This window comes from Bactrocera oleae, chromosome 4 (assembly GCF_042242935.1).
Source record: "Bactrocera oleae isolate idBacOlea1 chromosome 4, idBacOlea1, whole genome shotgun sequence".
Lineage (NCBI taxonomy): Eukaryota > Metazoa > Arthropoda > Insecta > Diptera > Tephritidae > Bactrocera > Bactrocera oleae.
Window position 1 is genome coordinate 28,186,891 of NC_091538.1, and position 21,901 is coordinate 28,208,791.

Below are 21,901 nucleotides of genomic sequence, written 5' to 3' on the forward strand. Positions count from 1 at the left end.
ATCTACAAAGTCAATAGGGTTCTTAAGGAAATAAGTTATTGGTATTTATACAACTTAAACATCCTCGCCTATTTTTATTCTTGAATAAAAATAACTCGAGTAGCTGGTCACTGAAACACAACTTAAGATCCCTATAATAATTGACATCAAGTCTGGAAGCAATTTAATGCTTCTGAAAACTTCACAAAGGTTGTTAAAATAAACAGCTTAGTGGGTGCTGTATTAATCCAAGTACATACCTAAATAAAATTTTATTGAAGTAGAAAATAATATTTTAGTCCAATCGTTAATTTCGTTAATCTAAATTTTTTTTCGCCTTAAAATTTGCTTTAAAAACTTGAATTTCTCCAACTATTTAAACACTTCAACCCGCGAACATATGTACATATTATATTATATAGTTTCTCCATAGTGGTCAGACCACGATGCGAGTCATTAAGAATATCGAAAAAAGTTGTCCGCGACTGAAAAGAAGTTGTCCGCGAATTGATCGAGCAAAGGAAACACGTTATTTTTTTTAACAAATAATATTATATAGTGCAAAAACATGGTTAACATTTATCTTATACTTTAACATTATCCTATATATACATAGTATATATAATATTAAAGTCTTAATACAAAATCCCAAGATTGTTCTACATTGTTCTTTCCCTTCTTTCATGGACATTCGCACCACGCACTTTTGCACTTGCATACAATAATATACATATATACGTATGTATATATATACATTTACTTATGTATGTCAATACGAATATCGTTCCTGTTAATATATTATATATGAATATAAAATCACATCCACATTCGCACAAATTGGTTATGAAGACCCCCTGTATATAGCTATACATCTAGTTTACCAAGTGTTTCCAGTGAACCAATACCAAACATCGATCAGCTGTATTCTCCGAAATTTCCACTTGAAGTAGTAAGAGAGTTTGTAATGGAGGCATTGAAAGAAGCAGTTGAAGTCAATCAAGTTCACAACCGTGATCCAATTGGTTGGACTAATGAGAATCTATTCCTGTAAGTAGGGAGCAATTTACATTAGTGCATATATGTATGTCATTATTTTTATAAATCGATTGATTATTTTTCTTAGCCCACTTCTTAAACTTACTGATCGATTATTATTAGTTGGCGTTCTTACGGATGTAGATGTACAAAAGCTACTCATAATGATTGATCCTGAAACATGGGATATCACATTCGAAAAAGGTTTGAGAACCTTGTAAATGTTTTTATATGTTATATAATACCCATATTTTACAGACGGCAAAGATGAACATCGTAAAGGACTTTTGACTATGAAAATGGCCGAAGGAGCTAAGCTTCAAATGTGTTACCTTCTTCACCACCTTTACGACATACAGCTGCGGCATAGGGTTGAAAGTATCATATCATTTTCTCATGATTTTGTTGGTGATTTGCAAGGCGATCAGCTCCGGCGATACATTGAAATAAAACAGTCGGACCTTCCAAGTGCCGTGGCCGCAAAAAAAACTAAAGAGTTTCGTTGTCCCCCTCGAGAGCAGATGAATCAAATACTGTGTTTTAAAAATCTTGAGTCTGATGATCAAGAAAATTGTACTTGTGGCTTAGATTTGAGAAGTCGATTGTATGATTTTCATGATAGCCTTATGAAAAAGGTATCTCTTAATGCGCTGCATGAACCCGATGAAGTCGATTGTAATGCAATAGAAGAAGTGAAAGCGGGACCAGTTACAAAAATTTATAATTTTATAAATGCTGTTAAAGAACTTGAGGAAGGACCTAAAGAAATTGAGGAACCAGAGAAGAAAACTCCAGAAGAAGTTTTTCGAAAAGTATTAATAAAAACTATAGTCAGTTGGGCTGAAGAATCGCAAATAGAAAACCCGAAGCTTGTGCGTGAGATGTTCAGTTTGTTAGTCCGCCAATATGATACTGTGGGGGAACTGGTACGAGCACTTGGTAAAACCTACGTTATTAATAACAGAGCTAGGGATGACGTAGCTGAGATGTGGGTTGGCTTAAGTCAAATTCGCGCTTTACTTCCGGTACAAATGAGTCAAGAAGAGGAGGAGCTTATGAGGAAACGCCTTTGGAAATTGGTAAATAATGCTACATTCTTCCAACACCCTGACCTTATACGAATATTAAGAATCCACGAGAACGTAATGGCAGTTATGATGAATACACTAGGTAGACGTGCTCAAGCACAAAGTGACGCACCCCCACAGACAGAAGGGGTAGAAGGCGCACCCCCAAAAGAAAAAGACACATCTCATGAAATGGTGGTCGGAAGCTGCCGCTTCCTTTGTTACTTTTGTCGTACAGGTCGTCAAAATCAGAAGGCCATGTTTGATCATTTTGACTTCTTATTAGACAACGCAAATATTCTACTGGCAAGACCAAGCTTACGAGGTTCAACCCCATTAGATGTGGCATATTCAAGCTTGATGGAAAATACAGAATTGGCTCTAGCACTAAGGGAGCATTATTTAGAAAAGATTGCTGTTTATTTGTCACGATGTGGATTACAAAGCAATTCGGAACTAGTTGAAAAAGGCTATCCAGACTTGGGATGGGATCCAGTAGAAGGTGAACGTTATTTAGATTTCCTTAGATATTGTGTATGGGTAAACGGGGAAAGCGTCGAAGAAAACGCAAACCTTGTCATTCGTCTTCTTATCCGCCGTCCAGAATGTTTAGGACCGGCTCTAAGAGGAGAAGGGGAAGGATTATTCCGCGCAATAGTGGAAGCTAACCGAATGTCAGAGCGTATTTCTGATAGATGCAACATGCAAAATGAGGCGGAAGGAACTATTGCTGGTTTAAACTTCACACATCCATTACCTGAAGGAGACGAGGATGAAGACTACATAGATACTGGTGCAGCGATTCTAAATTTTTATTGTACGCTTGTTGATCTTCTTGGAAGATGTGCTCCAGATGCTTCCGTCATTGAACAAGGAAAAAATGAATCGCTTAGAGCTAGAGCTATTTTGAGATCATTGGTCCCACTGGAAGATCTTCAAGGTGTTCTCAGTTTAAAATTCACATTGACACAAACACCACCAGGAGAAGAGAGACCGAAATCAGATATGCCGTCCGGGCTTCTACCGAACAATAAACAAAGCATTGTTCTATTTTTGGAACGAGTGTATGGTATAGAAACTCAAGATTTATTCTACCGTTTACTGGAAGATGCATTTTTACCTGATTTAAGAACAGCCACTATTCTTGATAAGAGTGATGGTTCGGAAAGTGATATGGCCCTTTCCATGAATCGTTATATTGGTAATTCTATACTGCCATTACTTATAAAACATTCGAAATTTTACAATGAAGCGGAAAACTATGCCAGCCTTTTGGATGCAACCTTGCACACGGTATATCGACTGTCAAAGAATCGTATGCTAACAAAGGGCCAGAGAGAGGCTGTATCGGATTTCTTGGTGGCGCTTACATCCCAGATGCAACCTGCCATGTTATTGAAACTATTACGCAAGTTGACTGTGGATGTCTCCAAACTATCTGAATATACTACCGTGGCTTTAAGAGTACGTTGTCGTTCATATTGAAATATTTTATTTTACGAATGTTTGCAAATAGCTAGGCACAGTGTAGAAATGAGTAGTAACTACTGAATTTAATATATTGTATTAATTTCCTATCTACGATTAAACTATAATATATTCAATTGATTTAAATTTTATAAGAAATTACTGAAAGAAGTATAGGTGCCCAACTAGTTGCAAAAAGCAAAAAAGACTATAAAACAACATCTATAATCTACTTCGAATATTACTCTTAGCTACTCACTCTTCACTTTGATCGTTGTGCAAAATATTACGGTTCATCTCAAGGTCAAGGGTCATATGGGGCATCGTCTGATGAAGAAAAACGACTGACGATGCTTCTATTCTCAAATATTTTCGATTCGCTCAGTAATATGGATTATGACCCGGAGTTATTTGGAAAAGCATTACCTTGTTTAATTGCTATTGGATGTGCATTGCCGCCTGATTACAGTTTATCGAAAAATACTGATGAAGACTATTATGGTCGGCAATCGGGAGCTCCAGATCAGCCACAATATGATCCCCAACCTATTGACACAGAGCAAGTACAATTAAACAATGACCTCGAAACACTGGTGCAAAAATTTAGTGAACATTACCATGATGCCTGGGCAAGTCGACGTTTAGAAAATGGATGGTCGTATGGTGAAATACGTTCGGATAATGATCGAAAACATCCTCGCCTGAAGCCTTACAACATGTTAAGTGATTACGTATGTACATTTTCTACTAAGTAACATACATACATTTCTTATATATTTATATATATCAAACTTCTACATTATTTTTTTTTACCTCCGTTCAATTTCTATATTCAGAAACTTATAAAAAGTTTCTCATTTCGAAAAGCAAGAAACCATGGAAAAAAACATTTAAAAATTAAATTAATTGACTAAACCCATATAAATTTTTTAACAGTTTGTTCTTAATAAAATACTTTTTCTAACATACTTTATATTTAATGGCTTTCATATATGGTACTAATAATGTATTCGCTTAAATTCAAAAATCAATAGCAATATTCTTTCCAAGTCACTAAAGGTTAATACTTCTTTAAAATTTATATTTAAATTTTCTTAAATTCAAAATTATGAACATATTGCTTTACTTTTAATTATACCCTGAACAGGAACTGAACTTAGTATAAAGTTTTCCACGAAGTTTGTAACACTCCGAAGGAAACATTGAAACCTATTAAATATTTATATACTTGTAAATGATCAGCATGATGAGCTGCGTTCATTTGGCCATGTTAGTCTGTCTGTATATAAGCGAACTAGTCCCTCAGTTTTTGAGATATTGATCCGCAAATTTTGCACACGTCCTTTTCTCCGCAAGACGCTGCACATTGTCGGAACCGCCTTTTTTATTTGACGAGATATCTTCACCGAATTTGGCATGGATAATTATCCAAGGCGACAGCATAATCTCAAAAGAAATTGACAAGATATCTTCACGATATTTGGCATACATTATCATCCAAGGCACCAATACAATCGCCGAACATATTGTTCAGATCGGACCACTATAGCATAAAGCTGTCATACAAACTGACCGACCAAACTCAAGTCCTTTTATGGAAAAATTTTCCAAAGTATGGCTACAGCCTCCTTATATTATATATTGTTTAAATCAGACCCCCTTAGTAAGTAGCTGTCATTCAAACTGACCGATTAAAATCAAGATAAGTATGTTTTTATGCGTTTTTATACTATTAAAAAAGCACATATGAAGGGTATTACTTGTATAGCTTCAGTGCAGCCGAAGTCAACGTTCTTTCTTGTTTTTTATTTATGTTGCTATATTAAAAGGAACGTGAACGTTATCGAGATCCAGTAAGAGAATGTCTGAAAGCCTTAGTTTCTATTGGTTGGCGCATTGAACAGTCAGATATTGATGTTCCCCTCAATCATCGCGGATCAACTCGTCGTCAATCCAAACCACAAATCGTATGTATACTTCTTTTTACATAGTTTTAATTCTACTTATTACTTAACAAAGACAAATTCTTTTATACTAATTTCATACAATTGGTTCGAAACACCACCTAAATTCAACAACCCTATCTTCCTGATTTTTTTAATTTTGGCTACTTTCTTACAAGCAGAACGATTTTCAGAGTGAAAGCAGTCCATTCAACTATAACCCACATCCGGTAGATATGACAAATCTAACCCTAAGTAGAGAAATGCAAAATATGGCAGAACGTTTGGCTGAGAACTCTCATGACATATGGGCAAAGAAGAAGAAAGAAGAGCTTAACTCCTGCGGCGGTGTTATACATCCTCAACTGGTTCCTTATGACTTATTAACAGATAAGGAAAAACGTAAAGACCGTGAACGATCACAAGAGTTCTTAAAGTATATGCAATATCAAGGCTACAAATTACACAAGTGAGTAATTAATGATATAATGATGATGGCATAATAACTATTCGATAGGAATCCTATTTCAACAGTGCTAAGTTTCAGGCATAAATTTATATACTAAGTTATAAATTTATAATTTATTAATAAAAGTTATGAATGGATTATTATATATACGTATAAAGTTTTTGTAGAAAACTATAATTAGGCTTACTCTTTAAATGAGCTAAGTCTCAGTACCACCACTCCCTCCGGTAACAACTGACGCACCCCAATGCAACACACCACACTTGAGAACATTCACAGGTTCTCACCATCCGATGAAATCACACCACACAGGACAACACAACATACCATAACACGGCACCTATACACCTAACAAAAAGGGCGGGATCATCGCCCACACATCATTTGCTTATCGTCTACGGGCCTGAGCGCCACATCAACATTCGATTAAATAGTGACTACGCGCTAACTAGACTTCTCAGCGGTACAGTGCGTCGAAAACTCAAACCTTCATTTTTCGGACAACATTTTCGCGCAATCAGCTGGTTGGCTTCCAGTCCAGCACAACTACTTTTATTTTTATTAAATTTTAATTGTTTAATAATTAAGAATTTGTTAAATAAATAAATTGGAACGTAGTTCAATTATAAAACTAATGATTCGAGTGCTTCCTTTATAATCCTATTTAAAGCTAGTGAAAATAAATTTCGTGCTCCCAATAAATTGGGTATTTTTTTATTCATGGTCCTTCGAACCTTACCAAAAGGCACCTTTGAATTTTTAGAAAACACTGTGTTGAGAAACTCAATAAATAAACAATGGTGACAAAAAATTTAAAAGACAAAGCTCAAAATAAAACAAAACAAAAAACAGTGCAGTGCCGTGAAGTGCAGTGGCAAACAAAATAATATACATAAATATATTATATAAATGAGTTCGTGTAGCCTATAACATAAAAACAACAACAAATACAAAGGGGTTCAAACAAACAAAAATCACAAATCGGGCGCGAAATGTAAAAGCATCTAAACAATAAAACATAAACAATAACAAAACAAACGGGCGCGATTCCTCAAACATATATAGATGAACGTGTGTGCTTCAAAAAAAAAATTCATACATGGTGAGCGTATTCATTTCACTTTTATTTATTTTTGCACATATGTTTATCGAAAAGATACAGCTTATTTTTATATAAACTTTAATATTATATGTATATGTATCCACATACATATTATATAACATGAATAACAAAAAATAATAGTTTAACGAACGAAGTATGTAAGCTAGATGGGTCAAACAAATTGCATCGTTTAGAGGACTCTCAGCTTCCATTTGCATCATCAATCCATCTATGGGCGATAAATTTACGATTTACTTCGTAAGGCACAAATTGCGCTCTTCGTACATATTCTGAGTATTCAATAATTTTTTGTTAATATACGCTTACCTTCGTATATTTACCCACACCAAATTCAACACAAAAAAATATATAAATAAAAGTAAATATACAAACATATATGCATACTTTAGTGCATACATCTATCTTATTCATAATACGTACATATATTGGAATATATTATATTATTTATACATATAATTGCCAAACGCAATAAATACCATATATATACATTTCATATATCGTACATACGTGAAAAATACAAATTTGCACATTAAAATATTAACCTTTAGCCAAGACGCTAAACTACTTGCGCATTATCAATTCTCTGTTCTGGCTTTTTTCGTACCGCGAAAATAATACGCATATTTAATATATACATCCACACGGCATACAATCTGCCTATGCTTATATACTTTATACTTGTATTCATTGGGTCAGCTCGATTTGGAAATTTTATAAAATAATTGAAAAAATTACATATTATTTCAAAAATAAATAGACGGTCAGTAAACAAATAAATTATAAAAAAAAATATTAACAATAATTAATTTACTAAAAAACAAAAAGCGCGGTTAAACAAAAAAAAAATTCCAACAACATACTTACTTACATATATTACATATATTGGTATATACAATTTTACATATTATATATTCTAAGTCCTCATAGGCAATTATCCGGCAAAACCCTTTATTCTTTGGCAAACAACAAACATAAGGACCTAAAAATTAAAATTAAATGTAAAGCTCGGTTTTTTAGTCATTAAATTAAAAAAAATATTGCAAAACAAAAAAAAAACATTAAAAAAAGCGGTATAAATTATCACATATCGCTACATTTAAATCAGTTTACACTTTGACACATATAATAATACATAATATAACAAACATGGTTAATGACGACACAAATCATATTACACCTGCAGAAGCTACACGCGCAAGGCAGATTTTCATCTTCACCGATTCAAGACATCTCTGAATCGTTATTGGAAATAAAAAAAACAAAATATTGACAATTTGGACTCGTCTCCAAACGGCTCATGACGCTATAGTAGATTATAACAATTCAGATCAACTACACAATTTTAAATCATCGGCTTACGCAATATACGAAAACTGCTTAGCTCAGTACGAAGAAACAAAAGCTATGATTTCTGATCAATTAAAGCTAATAAATGCAATTGCACTTACTCCACGTCCGAGAATAGAGCTGCCACAAATACAAAATCAAGAGGCAAGTTCAGGCATCCACCTCGAGGTATCCGAATGTGACACAGAAACATTTTATGGAGGTTATGAAGAATAGCCGTTCTTCCGAGACATGTTTACAGCCGTATACACCAACCATCCAAAATTATCACAAGCACAAAAATTGTATCACCTCCGATACAAACCTAAAGGTCAATCAGGCACAATAGTAAAACAGTTCGCAATAAATGAAGACAATTTCAATTTGGCTTGGGAAGTTCTAAAATCTAGATACGAAAACGAAAGAATGTTGGTCGATAAACAAGTAAGGACACTAATAAACTTGCCTAAAATTCAAAAAGAAACAAGTGAAGAATTTTTAAGACTACAATCCACTGTTTCAAATTGTTTGTCGGTTTTATTCCCACAGCTGGGACCCTATACTGGTAAACATATGTATCTCCGCATTACCAGAAAAATCAGAAAAACCGTTACTTTTATGGGAGTAATCGCTCTCATCACGAAAGAAATGTCCCACATGGCAACAAATGAAAGACTTTCCAACTACCTAGTACGAAATCGCTTAAAGGGTAGACACAAAAATTATTAAAACCAAAAACTATCAAAATGACCTCAATAAAAGCTTCAACAGATCGCAAGCTATTGTAGAAGTAACAACAATATAAACAGATGCTCATACAAAACGCAATCGTTCACATCCGAACAGAATAAACATACGTCATACGAACTATGTACAAGAGGGCATAAATTACAATCGTGCGAGAAGTTTAAAAACTTAAAAGTTAACGAACGAAATAATTTTTTCAGATCAAAAAGACTTTGTACAAATTACTTGTCACATGCGCATACTTATAAAAATTGTAAAAGCAAAATCAATTGCTTCTATTGTCATGAAAGACACCACTCAATGCTTTATTACAGCACATATCCCAGCTCACCCCAAAGCAGCGCTTATAAGAAAAGAACCACGGGCTTAATTGCAAAAGCAAATCCCGAAAATCAATATCCCGAAAATTGCCAAGAAGCACCATGCTGCTCAAAGGCATTAAAAACCCAAACGCTACACAGCAATCAAAGAAGAGTACTACTATCCACAGCAGTTGTCTCCATCGAACACCGAGGAGAACTAAGCTGAGGGCCTTAATAGTCCAATGATCACAACGACCATTTATAGTGTCCAAAACTCAAATAAAATCTGCCCCACTACCCTAATTTCCTCCATAGCAGATAAGCACATACAAGCAGAAGCTATAGTCTTACCGCAACTTTCAAATATGCTTCCAAGCTATCACATAAATAGCAAGCATTTGCAAAAGGCAACTGCAAAACTCACATAGCGATCTCATACCACAGATAATACTCGAACGTATCGAGAAAATTTCAAACACACTTCTGGCACAAAATACTATATTCGGTTGGATTCTAAGTGGACTGGTTACAGAACCAGTTTCCACATCAACAACTCAAGTTGACGAAAGTTCAAAATAATCCCTTAATTCACAATTTCGGGAGTTAGAAAAACGCCCCCTCATATCAAGTACAACCCCAGAAGATCAGTATTGTGAGGACTTCTACAAAGCCACAACGACTCGATCAAATAAGGGCCGGTACGTCGTACGACTACCACCAAAGTCACTATTTTCCAACCCTCTACAAATTGGCACAAAAAACCAAGTCAGAGCTTCTTCTGACAACCCCATTGTTAAAACCACAAATATATATAATTCAACCATAACATCCAAATATATTAATAAATATTCCAAAAGAAAACCTTACAAAAAGCAAAGGTCGTATTTATCGCATCTATCTAAGCGCTGCTGCTATGGGTGGTTTATGGAAATAAGTGTAAAAGCTTCAAATTCCACGTCAAAAAAAAGTAGCTTACAAATTTAACTACTACGAATTTACCATATTACTAACTCGAAATAACGCCGTTCTCAATTCGGCCAAACATTGTAATCTCCCAAGATCCCTAGTTCTTTATGACTTATTAACAGATAAGGAAGACCGTGAACAAGAGTTCTTAAAGTATATGCAATATCAAGGCTACAAATTACACAAGTGAGTAATTAATGATATAATGATGATGGCATAATAACTATTTGATAGGAATCCTATTTCAACAGTGCTAAATTTCAGACATAAATTTATATACTAAGTTATAAATTTATAATTTATTAATCAAAGTGATGAATGGATTATTATTATATATACGAATAAAGTTTTTGTAGAAAACTATAATTAGGCTTACAGTGATGAAATGAGGATATACCATGCCTATGTATTCACATATATGTATTCGAATAAAATTTTAATAATGAATGATTAAATCTCTTCTTTTTTTATCTAAAACAAATGAATGTAGGCCCTCTAAAGGTGGAGTTACAGAAGGGGAAGGAGGAGCCACACAAGCAGCAGTGGAACTTCGATTTTCATATTCTCTACTAGAAAAATTAATTCAATATTTGGATCGTGCTACTATTAATATGAAGCTACTTAAGCCATCAACCACATTTAGCCGACGCTCATCATTCAAAACGGCTTCGCGTGACATAAAATTCTTCTCAAAAGTTGTACTTCCATTAATGGAAAAATATTTTTCTACACACCGTAACTATTTTGTTGCAATGGCAACGGCAACAAACATCACAGGTGCAGCTTCTCTGAAGGAAAAAGAAATGGTGGCATCTATATTTTGTAAATTGGCATCACTTCTTCGTAATCGCCTCACTGCCTTTGGACCAGATGTGCGAATCACAGTGCGGTGTCTTCAAGTATTAGTAAAGGGTATAGATGCTAAAACACTAGTAAAAAATTGTCCAGAGTTTATAAGAACATCAATGCTAACATTTTTTAATCAAACTGCTGATGATCTGGGTAATACGATTCTTAATTTACAAGAGGGCAAGTATAGTCATCTTCGTGGCACACATTTGAAAACATCTACTTCGTTAAGCTATGTAAATCAAGTAGTACTGCCAGCATTAACTGCTATGTTTGATCATTTAGCTGCTTGCGATTATGGTAGTGATCTTCTATTAGACGAAATACAAGTGGCTTCATACAAAATATTAGCAGCATTGTATCACCTAGGAACCGATGGAACACTCACACATGAACGAAAATATTTGAAAACCGAAATTGAGCGGCATCGGCCCACATTAGGCTCGTGCTTGGGTGCATTCAGTTCTTGTTTCCCAGTCGCTTTCTTAGAACCACATCTAAATAAGCATAACCAATATTCACTACTTAATCGCATTGCAGACCACTCATTAGAAGCTCAAGATATTATGGTGCGTATGGAAAGCTGCATGCCAAATTTAGAAAGTATTCTGGGAGAAGTCGATATCTTTGTTGAATCAGAAAAAACATACATTGATGCACCGCATATAATAGACGTTATTTTACCTTTACTATGCTCCTATCTTCCGTTTTGGTGGGCACAGGGTCCGGATAATGTTAGTCCCACGAGTGGTAATCACGTGACCATGGTAACAGCAGATCATATGAACTCACTTCTCCGTAACGTTTTGAAAATGATTAAAAAGAATATTGGTAATGATAATGCCCCTTGGATGACGAGGATCGCTGCATACACTCAACAAATAATTATTAACACTTCTGAAGAGTTGCTAAAAGATCCGTTTTTGCCACTCGCCGAGCGTGTGAAAAAACGTACAGAAAATATGTTTCATAAGGAAGAGAGTATGCGTGGTTTTATTAAATCGGCCACAGATGACACTTCTCAAGTTGAAACTCAGTTACAAGAAGACTGGCAACTTCTTGTTCGGGACATTTATTCATTTTATCCACTTTTAATCAAATATGTTGATCTGCAACGTAATCACTGGCTTAAAGACAATATCCCCGAAGCGGAAGATTTATATAATCATGTAGCTGAAATCTTTAACATATGGTCAAAGAGTCAATACTTTCTTAAAGAAGAACAAAACTTTATTTCGACCAATGAAATTGACAATATGGCGCTTATTATGCCTACGGCTACAAGGCGATCAGCAATTACTGAAGGTGCACCCGTAACGGGTGGTAAAGTTAAGAAGAAGAAAAAGAACAGAGATAAAAAGAGAGACAAAGATAAAGAAGTACAAGCTAGTCTAATGGTAGCTTGTCTGAAGCGTTTGCTTCCAGTTGGCTTAAATCTGTTTGCTGGGAGAGAACAGGAGCTTGTACAACATTGCAAAGATCGCTACTTGAAAAAAATGCAGGAATATGATGTCATAGAATTTGCTCGAAATCAGTTGACACTTCCTGACAAATTAGATCCTTCAGATGAAATGTCATGGCAGCACTATTTGTATTCAAAGTTGGGAAAAAGGGAGGAACTCGCAGATGAACAGGCATTGGAGAAACTTTCAAATCAAAATGATAAGGGCAAGGACAAGACGCAAGAAACTGTTGACCGTATAGTAGCCATGGCCAAAGTTCTTTTCGGTTTGCATATGGTAAGGAAAATATGTTTCCAACTTTATTAGTTAGTTCACAAAATGGTACAAAAGCTTACTGCATTTTAAACCAAAAATACAATAATTATTTCTCTTTACACATTTTTACACTTTTTAATATCATTATTATAATTTATTTTTTTATTACTTTTTCACACTTTCGCGAAACGACATCAACTACACATGTCAAATTTATTTGCCCCGATATGGCATTTCTCAAATTTATTAAAACACCGATGATGGTGAAACTCGTCACATATACAGATTGACCATCCCCAACAACAAAGCAAGAACGTCTACAGGAGTGTTGTATCCATACAAAGGAAACGTGCTGTTATCGCATGTTTCCGTCAAACATCTCTACATTCTCTACCCAGGTTTTTAACAAATGAGAACAATTTTAGCTTGCTCAATACACTAACAGTCACATCGCCAGTAGATGAAAAACGTAGTGCTGTTGACTTAATGTCTTTAAAGGCCATTACTACTTAAATTACTTTCAGTTGATTTGTATAGTAAAGTCAAAAAGTCCATGTCTTCTATATTCAGTCAAATTTTATGCTTTTACTAATATTTTTCCGTACTAACCTCAAAAGTATGTATGTATCAAGAGTCTTCTTTGCAATGCTTTAGTAGCTGATACCGTGTCTTGTGTCCTTAATTCCTTCCTAGGCATCACGTCCTAAGCCAAGAAGCAAACGTTGGAATTCAAAAATTACATTGGCCCGACGCCAGGCAGTCATATCCAGCTTGCGCGCTAAACATCTTTATCGCATGAGCAGGTACACTTCCTCCTCGTGTTAATATGCCCCAATATAATTGAAAAATGATTGGAAAAAATTACTTTTACAGATATTATTAAGTTTTCATACAAATGTACCAAATATTCATGCAAACAATTCTGCATACACATGAGTTTGAGACTGACAGAAACTTAGTTTTGTGTGCTTCCAAACAACTAACTTTACTAATTAAACGCATGAACTTTTTTAACCTTAAGGTAAACTTCAGATGTGCCAGAATTTTTTTCACTAAAATTGAAACAAACGGTGCATATTCGATTACATTTTGATAAAGTGAGTTAATTACCTACCCTCGACAGTTAGCAAAAAAAACGTATGGCTATTCTTCAGTTTATGAAATATACGTTCTTGTAAAAATAAATTACTCAAACTTTTAAATCTACACTCATATTAGACATCGAGCCTGCAACATTTTTGCCAGATCCTACTACGAGCAATGGCTTCAAGAAGAAAACGTGGGTCAAGAGATAATGATTGAAGACTTGACTCAAACGTTTGAGGAATCGGAGAAATCCAAGAAAGAAGAAGAAGAGTCTGAAGGTAAGCCAGATCCGCTCACACAACTAGTTACTACTTTCTGTCGCGGAGCGATGACCGAACGAAGCGGAGCTTTGCAAGAAGATTTACTTTATATGTCATACGCACAAATCGCTGCAAAGTCCTGTGGAGAGGAAGAAGAAGAAGGGGGCGATGAAGAGGGAGGGGGAGAGGGTAAAGAGGAAGGAGCTAGCATACATGTAAGTCATTCGTTTCATATTACTAACTTCGTTCCATATTACTAACTTCATATGTGTACGTATTACTGACTAAGAACCATTTTATCTTTGACATGCTGCTATCTAAAGTACATAATTCATAAACTAGCGCTAATAAGTCATACTTATGTAAGAACATTAGAGATACGTTTAATATATTTTAATCATTTAATTAAGAGTGAAATCCAAATTGATTAAATTGCAGGAACAAGAAATGGAAAAACAAAAACTCCTCTTCCATCAAGCGCGACTCTCAAATCGTGGCGTTGCGGAAATGGTGCTGCTTCATATATCCGCTTCAAAAGGTGTCCCCTCTGAAATGGTTATGACAACATTAAATTTGGGTATAGCAATACTCCGTGGTGGTAATATAGACATTCAAATGGGAATGTTGAATCATCTGAAGGAGAAAAAAGATGTGGGTTTCTTTACATCAATTGCAGGTCTTATGAATTCTTGTAGTGTACTAGATTTGGATGCATTTGAACGCAATACAAAGGCGGAAGGTATGTACATTAAAACTTTGTATATTTATTATATATTATTACAATATATTGCACATAATGGTTATATTAAATAAAAAGTCATTAGGGTATTCCTTATTTTGCATTACAATAATATTATAATTTTTTGGCTCAACTATTTAATTTGCAATGATTCTAAAACAACGAAAATTGGACATTTACATTTGAGCGGGGATAAGTAAATACTGTTATGTGTATGCAAAAATTTTCTTACTCAATGTGTTAGATAGATTTTTGAATTACTTTTATCTAAAATTTAATGAAATTAAATCTGTAAAATTTCACTTCAATGGTTTATACAAAAAAAAATAGAAGTATGAAATTTGCAAGGAATTTGCCAAACTGCGTCAGAAATATTTTATTATAAAAAATAAATTTTAAGTGAATTTATCTATCGATTGAAACCATTTTAGGTATCAGATCGTCTTACTATCTATAACTGACATGTCATGACATGTAACCTCAATAAGATATCTTGCTTTATATTGGAAATATCTACTTTAAAATCAAGCGGAAATCAATATATTAGGAATGTTAGGAATGTATAAGCCGATTCTATTTAGCTAGAAATTAGAGAAGAGTTGTGTACATGTGAAAAGCGAGCCCAAGGCGTGCGCAAATCCGATTACACTAATAATGGCGCCGTAGTTGCAGTAGACACGGATTTAGTAGAATTTAAAACTGTTTAAAAGTCATAATTAGAATATTATGAACCAAATTTTCTTCAAATGGATCGAATTGCTTATGAGATATTACATTTCCCCCAAAAGAAGCCGGAAGTTTTTCAACAATTCCGCTCGAAGCCAACTGCATAATTATAATTAAACCTAACGCACCTGGTACGATTATTTCTATTATTGCACTTTTGGCAGTTTCTATCTGTTATTGGAAGGAAGGGAAGCAACAGTCCGGTTCTGAGTTTCGCGTTTTCTTAAAGACGTTCAAAAGTTCACTCAAGTCATCGCTTGTATTTCCTGATTATTTTCGTACTCTTTATTTACTTCAACTGTTTAAAGGTTTTATAAACAATCATGATGCCGCAGTATTTAAAATGTAAGTAGTAGTGTAGAAGTGGTAGTAGTTTATGCAGATTACTTTATTTCTAATATAAATTATTGTTTAAATTCTTTCGTTATTAATTGTTAAATAAAATATTACATAGCAACTATAAAAAATTGAGCCATCAAATATAGGACAAATTAAATTTTTACAAAAGGGATACCCTATTGTAAAAATAAACACTATATACCATACTTGTGTTCATATTTCACATTGAGTATAGAACCCCTTTCCTATATAAACCTTTCCAACTCCTTAGTGTCTTAATTTACTTACACAGATGTGCAAACATACAGATGTATTTTTCATTATAGACTTATAAATATGTACGAAATTTGTGAATAGAATTGTATTTTATAATTTTATTTATTTATTTTTTGTGCCAAGTTTACTTCTAATTTTCGGTGCCAGTTCGGTTCAGTCGCCACATCTGCCTGATGTATTTATTAATTTTCGTTTATGATGTGAAAAAATATTATATTTTATAATTCATATAAATTCAGGCATTCAGCAAAGTTGCAAAATATATCATGGCCGTAATTTATGCTTTTTAGATGTTACACTTCTTTCAAAATACTTCATCTGTTGTTAGAATTTTCTCCAACATGAACTTACTGAGTGCAATTTACGAGGGGTTAGTATTGTATTTTACTAATTTTTCTTAATATTGCTCAAACATCTTAATGTTATTATGCATTGTGAGTAGAAAACTACCTCCTTATATTAACTTTTCGTCATATCGTGTTATATAGTGTAGAACTTACTTTTTAATTTGCTGTTATAATATTTTATTTCATATCAATTGTATTTGTACATATTATGTATACGCTATATTGGTCGGGTATAATTTGAACACAACACGCGTATCTGTTGTATATATACCCAATTACACCTTCGTCCTGGCCCTGGTTTATGATTTGGCGTACAAACCAAAAATTACCTCGCATGTCCCTACGTCCCCAAACTAAACACACAATCAAACAAAACAAATTTTTGCAACAAAGAGTACATTCCAAGTGCGGGTGCAGGTCTTGGTGTAGGTTCGGAAGGAGCCGCTGGCGAGAAAAACATGCATGATGCTGAGTTTACTTGTGCATTATTTCGATTCATTCAATTGACTTGCGAAGGGCACAACCTAGGTAAGTATATCTCAACCACAACAAGTCATTTGCATTTTAAACATTTAATATATCCGCAGATTGGCAGAACTACTTGCGTACGCAGGCGGGCAACACAACCACAGTCAACGTGGTAATATGTACTGTTGATTACTTACTACGTCTACAAGAATCCATAATGGACTTCTATTGGCACTACTCTAGTAAGGAGATCATAGATCCGGCAGGAAAGGCTAACTTCTTCAAAGCGATCGGTGTGGCAAGTCAAGTATTTAATACATTGACTGAGGTCATTCAAGGTCCATGTACATTAAATCAACAAGCTTTAGCACATTCTCGTTTATGGGACGCTGTTGGTGGTTTCCTTTTTCTTTTCTCACATATGCAAGACAAGTTGTCAAAACATTCTAGCCAAGTGGACTTATTGAAAGAGCTGCTCAATTTGCAGAAAGACATGATTACTATGATGCTTTCTATGCTCGAAGGAAACGTTGTTAATGGTCAGTTCATTTTAAAATTAATACGTCAACGTAGGAATCATTTTCCTCCTTTTTTACCTCTTATATTAAATTTTATGTTTATATAATATATTCCATTCGATTGCATGCATGTACTTAACAAATATATAGTATAGTTACACTAAAAACCTTTAATTATAATTTACAATATATAATATGAAATAAGTTAAGAATAAACTATTCGATTCATTACAGGTACAATTGGAAAACAAATGGTGGACACACTGGTCGAGTCAGCTGGCAACGTAGAACTAATTCTAAAATATTTCGATATGTTTTTAAAATTGAAAGATTTGATTGAATCTCCAAGCTTTGCGGAAATCGATATAAAAAATGAGGGCTGGGTGACTCCAAAAGATTTTAGGGACAAAATGGAACAATCTAAGAATTACACTCCGTTAGTGAAAATTAAATTGTTAAATAAAATTATCTTTTTATTCTAATTTATTTTATTTTACAATTGTAAATAGAGATGAAATGGACTTTCTTTTGGCTTGCTGTGAACGTAACCACGAAGGCAAAATTGACTATGGCGATTTCGTTGATCGTTTTCATGAGCCATCAAAAGAAATCGGTTTTAATTTAGCCGTATTGTTGACGAATCTGAGTGAGCATATGCCGAATGAGCCTCGTTTAGCCCGATTCTTGGAGACAGCTGGATCGGTGCTGAATTATTTTGAACCTTTCCTTGGTCGTATTGAGATTTTGGGTAGCTCCAAACGTATTGAGCGCGTATATTTTGAAATAAAAGACTCAAATATTGAACAATGGGAAAAGCCACAAATTAAAGAATCCAAGAGGGCATTCTTCTATTCAATAGTCACTGAAGGTGGAGACAAAGAAAAATTAGAAGCTTTCGTTAATTTCTGTGAAGATGCTATCTTCGAAATGACTCACGCTTCAGGCTTAATGGCAACTGACGATGGTGGTGGTAATGTTAAGCGGGATACTGCCTACAGTTCCTATATGAGCGAAGAAGAGGAAGAACGTGCCGCACGGGATCCTATACGGCGGACCATGCAAGCTATCAAGGATGGCCTTAGATTCATAGTGCATATCTTAAGTCCATCAAATATAAAACATCAAATTGGGATAATGCAAACCAAGTCGGTAGCAGAACTAATTATTGGATTCTTCAAAATGATATTTTATATATTTTTTTATACTGGCTACGGCAATTTCTGTGTCGTTCGTTACATTTTCGGAATTCTAATGAATCTAATGCGTGGACCAGCACCAGAAGAAGTCGAAGCTCCACCAGTCGAGGAGGAAACATTTGGTAAGATGTTGCCACCATCACCTATTGAAGAACCACCGGGACCAGTGCAAGCCTTTGGACTTGAATTTAACAAAGAAGAAAATGGCCAGTTCAAAGTAACAGTTCGTGAATCGTCTGGTGGTAGTGGTAACTCGTCATTAGAAGAAACGAGTGAATCAAGTCAAGAAGAGGGAGGAACAGCCGCTGATCAAGCGGTAGAGAATGAACCGTATCAACTTCAAGAACCAATATCAATCGTTGACTTACTAGGTGGAGAAGCTGCCAAGAAAGCAGCACAAGAACGACAAGAGGCGCAAAAGGCCCAAGAAGCGGCTATGGCTTCAATTGAAGCCGAAGCTAAGAAAAAATCGTCAGCAACTGCTCAAGAAACGCCAGCGGTTAATCAAATTGACTTTGCTCAGTACGCACATCGTGCCGTTAGTTTCCTTGCACGCAATTTTTATAACCTTAAATATGTTGCATTGGTGTTAGCTTTTAGTATTAATTTTATGTTACTCTTCTATAAAGTAACATCTTTTGGCGATGATGGAGAGGCTTCAGGTGACGATGAACTTATTCTTGGTTCTGGATCTGGTGGTAGTCTAACAGCATCCGGATTTGGTGGCGGTTCGGGAGATTATTCTGGGGATGGTGCAGGCGACGAAGAAGACTTACCAGAACTTGTACATGTTGACGAAGATTTCTTCTATATGGCTCACGTCATACGCATAGCTGCTTTTTTACATAGTTTAGTCTCCCTCGCAATGCTAATAGCATACTACCATTTAAAAGTGCCTTTAGCCATTTTCAAGAGAGAGAAAGAAATAGCTCGTCGATTGGAATTTGATGGTCTCTTCATTGCAGATCAACCGGAAGATGATGATTTTAAATCACACTGGGACAAATTAGTGATATCTGCTAAGTCATTTCCCGTTAACTATTGGGACAAGTTTGTGAAAAAGAAGGTGAGACAGAAGTACAGCGAAACATATGACTTCGATTCAATATCGAATCTACTTGGAATGGAGAAAAGTGCTTTCATGGCGCAAGAGAGTGAGGAAGGTGGTTTGGTGAAGTACATAATGAATATAGATTGGCGTTATCAAGTATGGAAAGCAGGGGTTACATTTACCGATAACGCTTTCCTATACTCGCTGTGGTATTTCTCATTCTCAGTGATGGGCAACTTCAATAACTTTTTCTTCGCAGCCCATTTACTCGATGTAGCCGTTGGATTTAAAACGCTTCGCACCATTTTACAATCGGTCACTCATAACGGAAAACAACTTGTTCTTACTGTAATGCTCCTAACAATTGTAGTATACATTTATACAGTAATTGCTTTCAACTTCTTCCGCAAATTTTACATACAAGAAGAAGATGAAGAGGTAGATAAAAAATGTCATGATATGCTGACTTGTTTTGTATTCCACTTATATAAAGGAGTGCGAGCCGGAGGAGGAATTGGTGATGAAATTGGAGATCCCGACGGAGATGACTACGAAGTTTATCGTATTATTTTTGACATCACATTCTTCTTTTTCGTTATTATTATACTTCTAGCGATTATTCAAGGTTTGATTATAGATGCTTTTGGTGAGTTACGTGACCAACTTGAATCGGTTAAGGAAAATATGGAATCAAATTGTTTCATATGTGGCATGGGAAAAGATTTTTTTGATATAGTTCCTCACGGTTTTGATACTCACGTGCAAAAGGAACATAATCTTGCAAATTACATGTTCTTCTTGATGCATCTAATCAACAAACCGGATACAGAATACACTGGTCAGGAGACTTATGTATGGAATATGTATCAACAGCGGAGTTGGGACTTCTTCCCAGTAGGTGATTGCTTTCGTAAGCAGTATGAAGACGAGCTGTCAGGAGGTGGTGGAGGTGGTTAAACAAAACTTTAATTTAAATGTTACATAATTGAGAATACTTTATAGAATATTTTATTGATGTTGCAATTAGAACAAAATTAATTTAACTTATCAGTGTTTCAATCATAAATAAAATATTACAATTTACTGTTTGTAAATAATTACTTTTTGTTGAAAGATAATATTTTCTTGGAATTATATTTTCTATATATCTAAAGTTTTTAATAAAACAATAATATATAGCGTAATATTTTATTGTTTGCCAAAAAGATTTGTGGTTAAAGAAATCGTCTGTATAACGATTTTGATATCAAATAAAGTATGTGCACTGAGCTTAAGAAAATCTAGATCAGATCTACAACGTTTTTTTATTTCTTATTCATGACATCACGTCATTTAGCCGTTTCGGGAGCAATCTTTTTTTCCGTTGTGAATTATAGAATAATACCAAATTTTTTTTCATGGTATTAACATACTCAACTTCCGTATGTAACTGTATAATCAAAGTTTACTGCTAAAAATTATATTTGCTAGATTGTTGTCTATTATTTCGTGTGCTGCTGATCAATATCCTATCAGAAATAATGATATATAGACATACTAGCTTTTTGATACTCCTGCACAACCTGTAAGGTCGGAAGTTGTTGAACGATTTAACTGAAGATTGCGGTAATGATGGTATAATATATTTCGGCTTGTCTCCTCCTAAGGAGTTTGTTATTATTTTTTTTCTTTATTTCCCAATATTTTATGTTTCTTATTCTATCCTATTAAGTTACGCTTAAAAAGAATATAATGGACCCTACAAATCTCAATTTTATTGTCCTTAAATAACCTCAAATAAAAAACGGGTTTCATAACACCAGGAAGCATACATTATCATATACCTATAAGTTCACGCAGGACATATGTTATTTCCCTTAGCGGCAGAACCGTGCGCTGCTATATTGTCGCTGTATCTTTGTCCT

The 21,901-nt window shown here is 34.7% G+C and overlaps 1 protein-coding gene across 21 annotated transcripts in view; it reads left to right on the top strand.

Annotated features, from left to right (window-relative positions):
• Nucleotides 1-21,287, top strand: part of LOC106619525 (ryanodine receptor) — a 60,328-nt gene extending 39,041 nt beyond the window's left edge. For 3 of the 21 annotated variants that reach the window (XM_070108643.1, XM_036371456.2, XM_070108650.1), the window contains 14 exons: nucleotides 829-1,026; nucleotides 1,103-1,218; nucleotides 1,273-3,545; nucleotides 3,800-4,279; nucleotides 5,378-5,515; nucleotides 5,674-5,960; nucleotides 10,915-13,012; nucleotides 13,277-13,389; nucleotides 14,210-14,552; nucleotides 14,776-15,076; nucleotides 17,158-17,292; nucleotides 17,352-17,771; nucleotides 17,985-18,186; nucleotides 18,260-21,287. In XM_070108643.1, coding sequence (XP_069964744.1) covers nucleotides 829-1,026; nucleotides 1,103-1,218; nucleotides 1,273-3,545; nucleotides 3,800-4,279; nucleotides 5,378-5,515; nucleotides 5,674-5,960; nucleotides 10,915-13,012; nucleotides 13,277-13,389; nucleotides 14,210-14,552; nucleotides 14,776-15,076; nucleotides 17,158-17,292; nucleotides 17,352-17,771; nucleotides 17,985-18,186; nucleotides 18,260-20,954 — 9,799 coding nt within the window. In that variant the 3' untranslated portion in view covers nucleotides 20,955-21,287. Of the gene's footprint in view, nucleotides 1-828; nucleotides 1,027-1,102; nucleotides 1,219-1,272; nucleotides 3,546-3,799; nucleotides 4,280-5,377; nucleotides 5,516-5,673; nucleotides 5,961-10,914; nucleotides 13,013-13,276; nucleotides 13,390-13,684; nucleotides 13,795-14,209; nucleotides 14,553-14,775; nucleotides 15,077-17,157; nucleotides 17,293-17,351; nucleotides 17,772-17,984; nucleotides 18,187-18,259 lie in introns of all 21 variants that reach the window. The other 18 variants (XM_014237640.3, XM_014237637.3, XM_070108646.1 and 15 more) reach the window with 11 other exon arrangements.
• The last annotated feature ends 614 nt before the right edge of the window (nucleotides 21,288-21,901 follow it).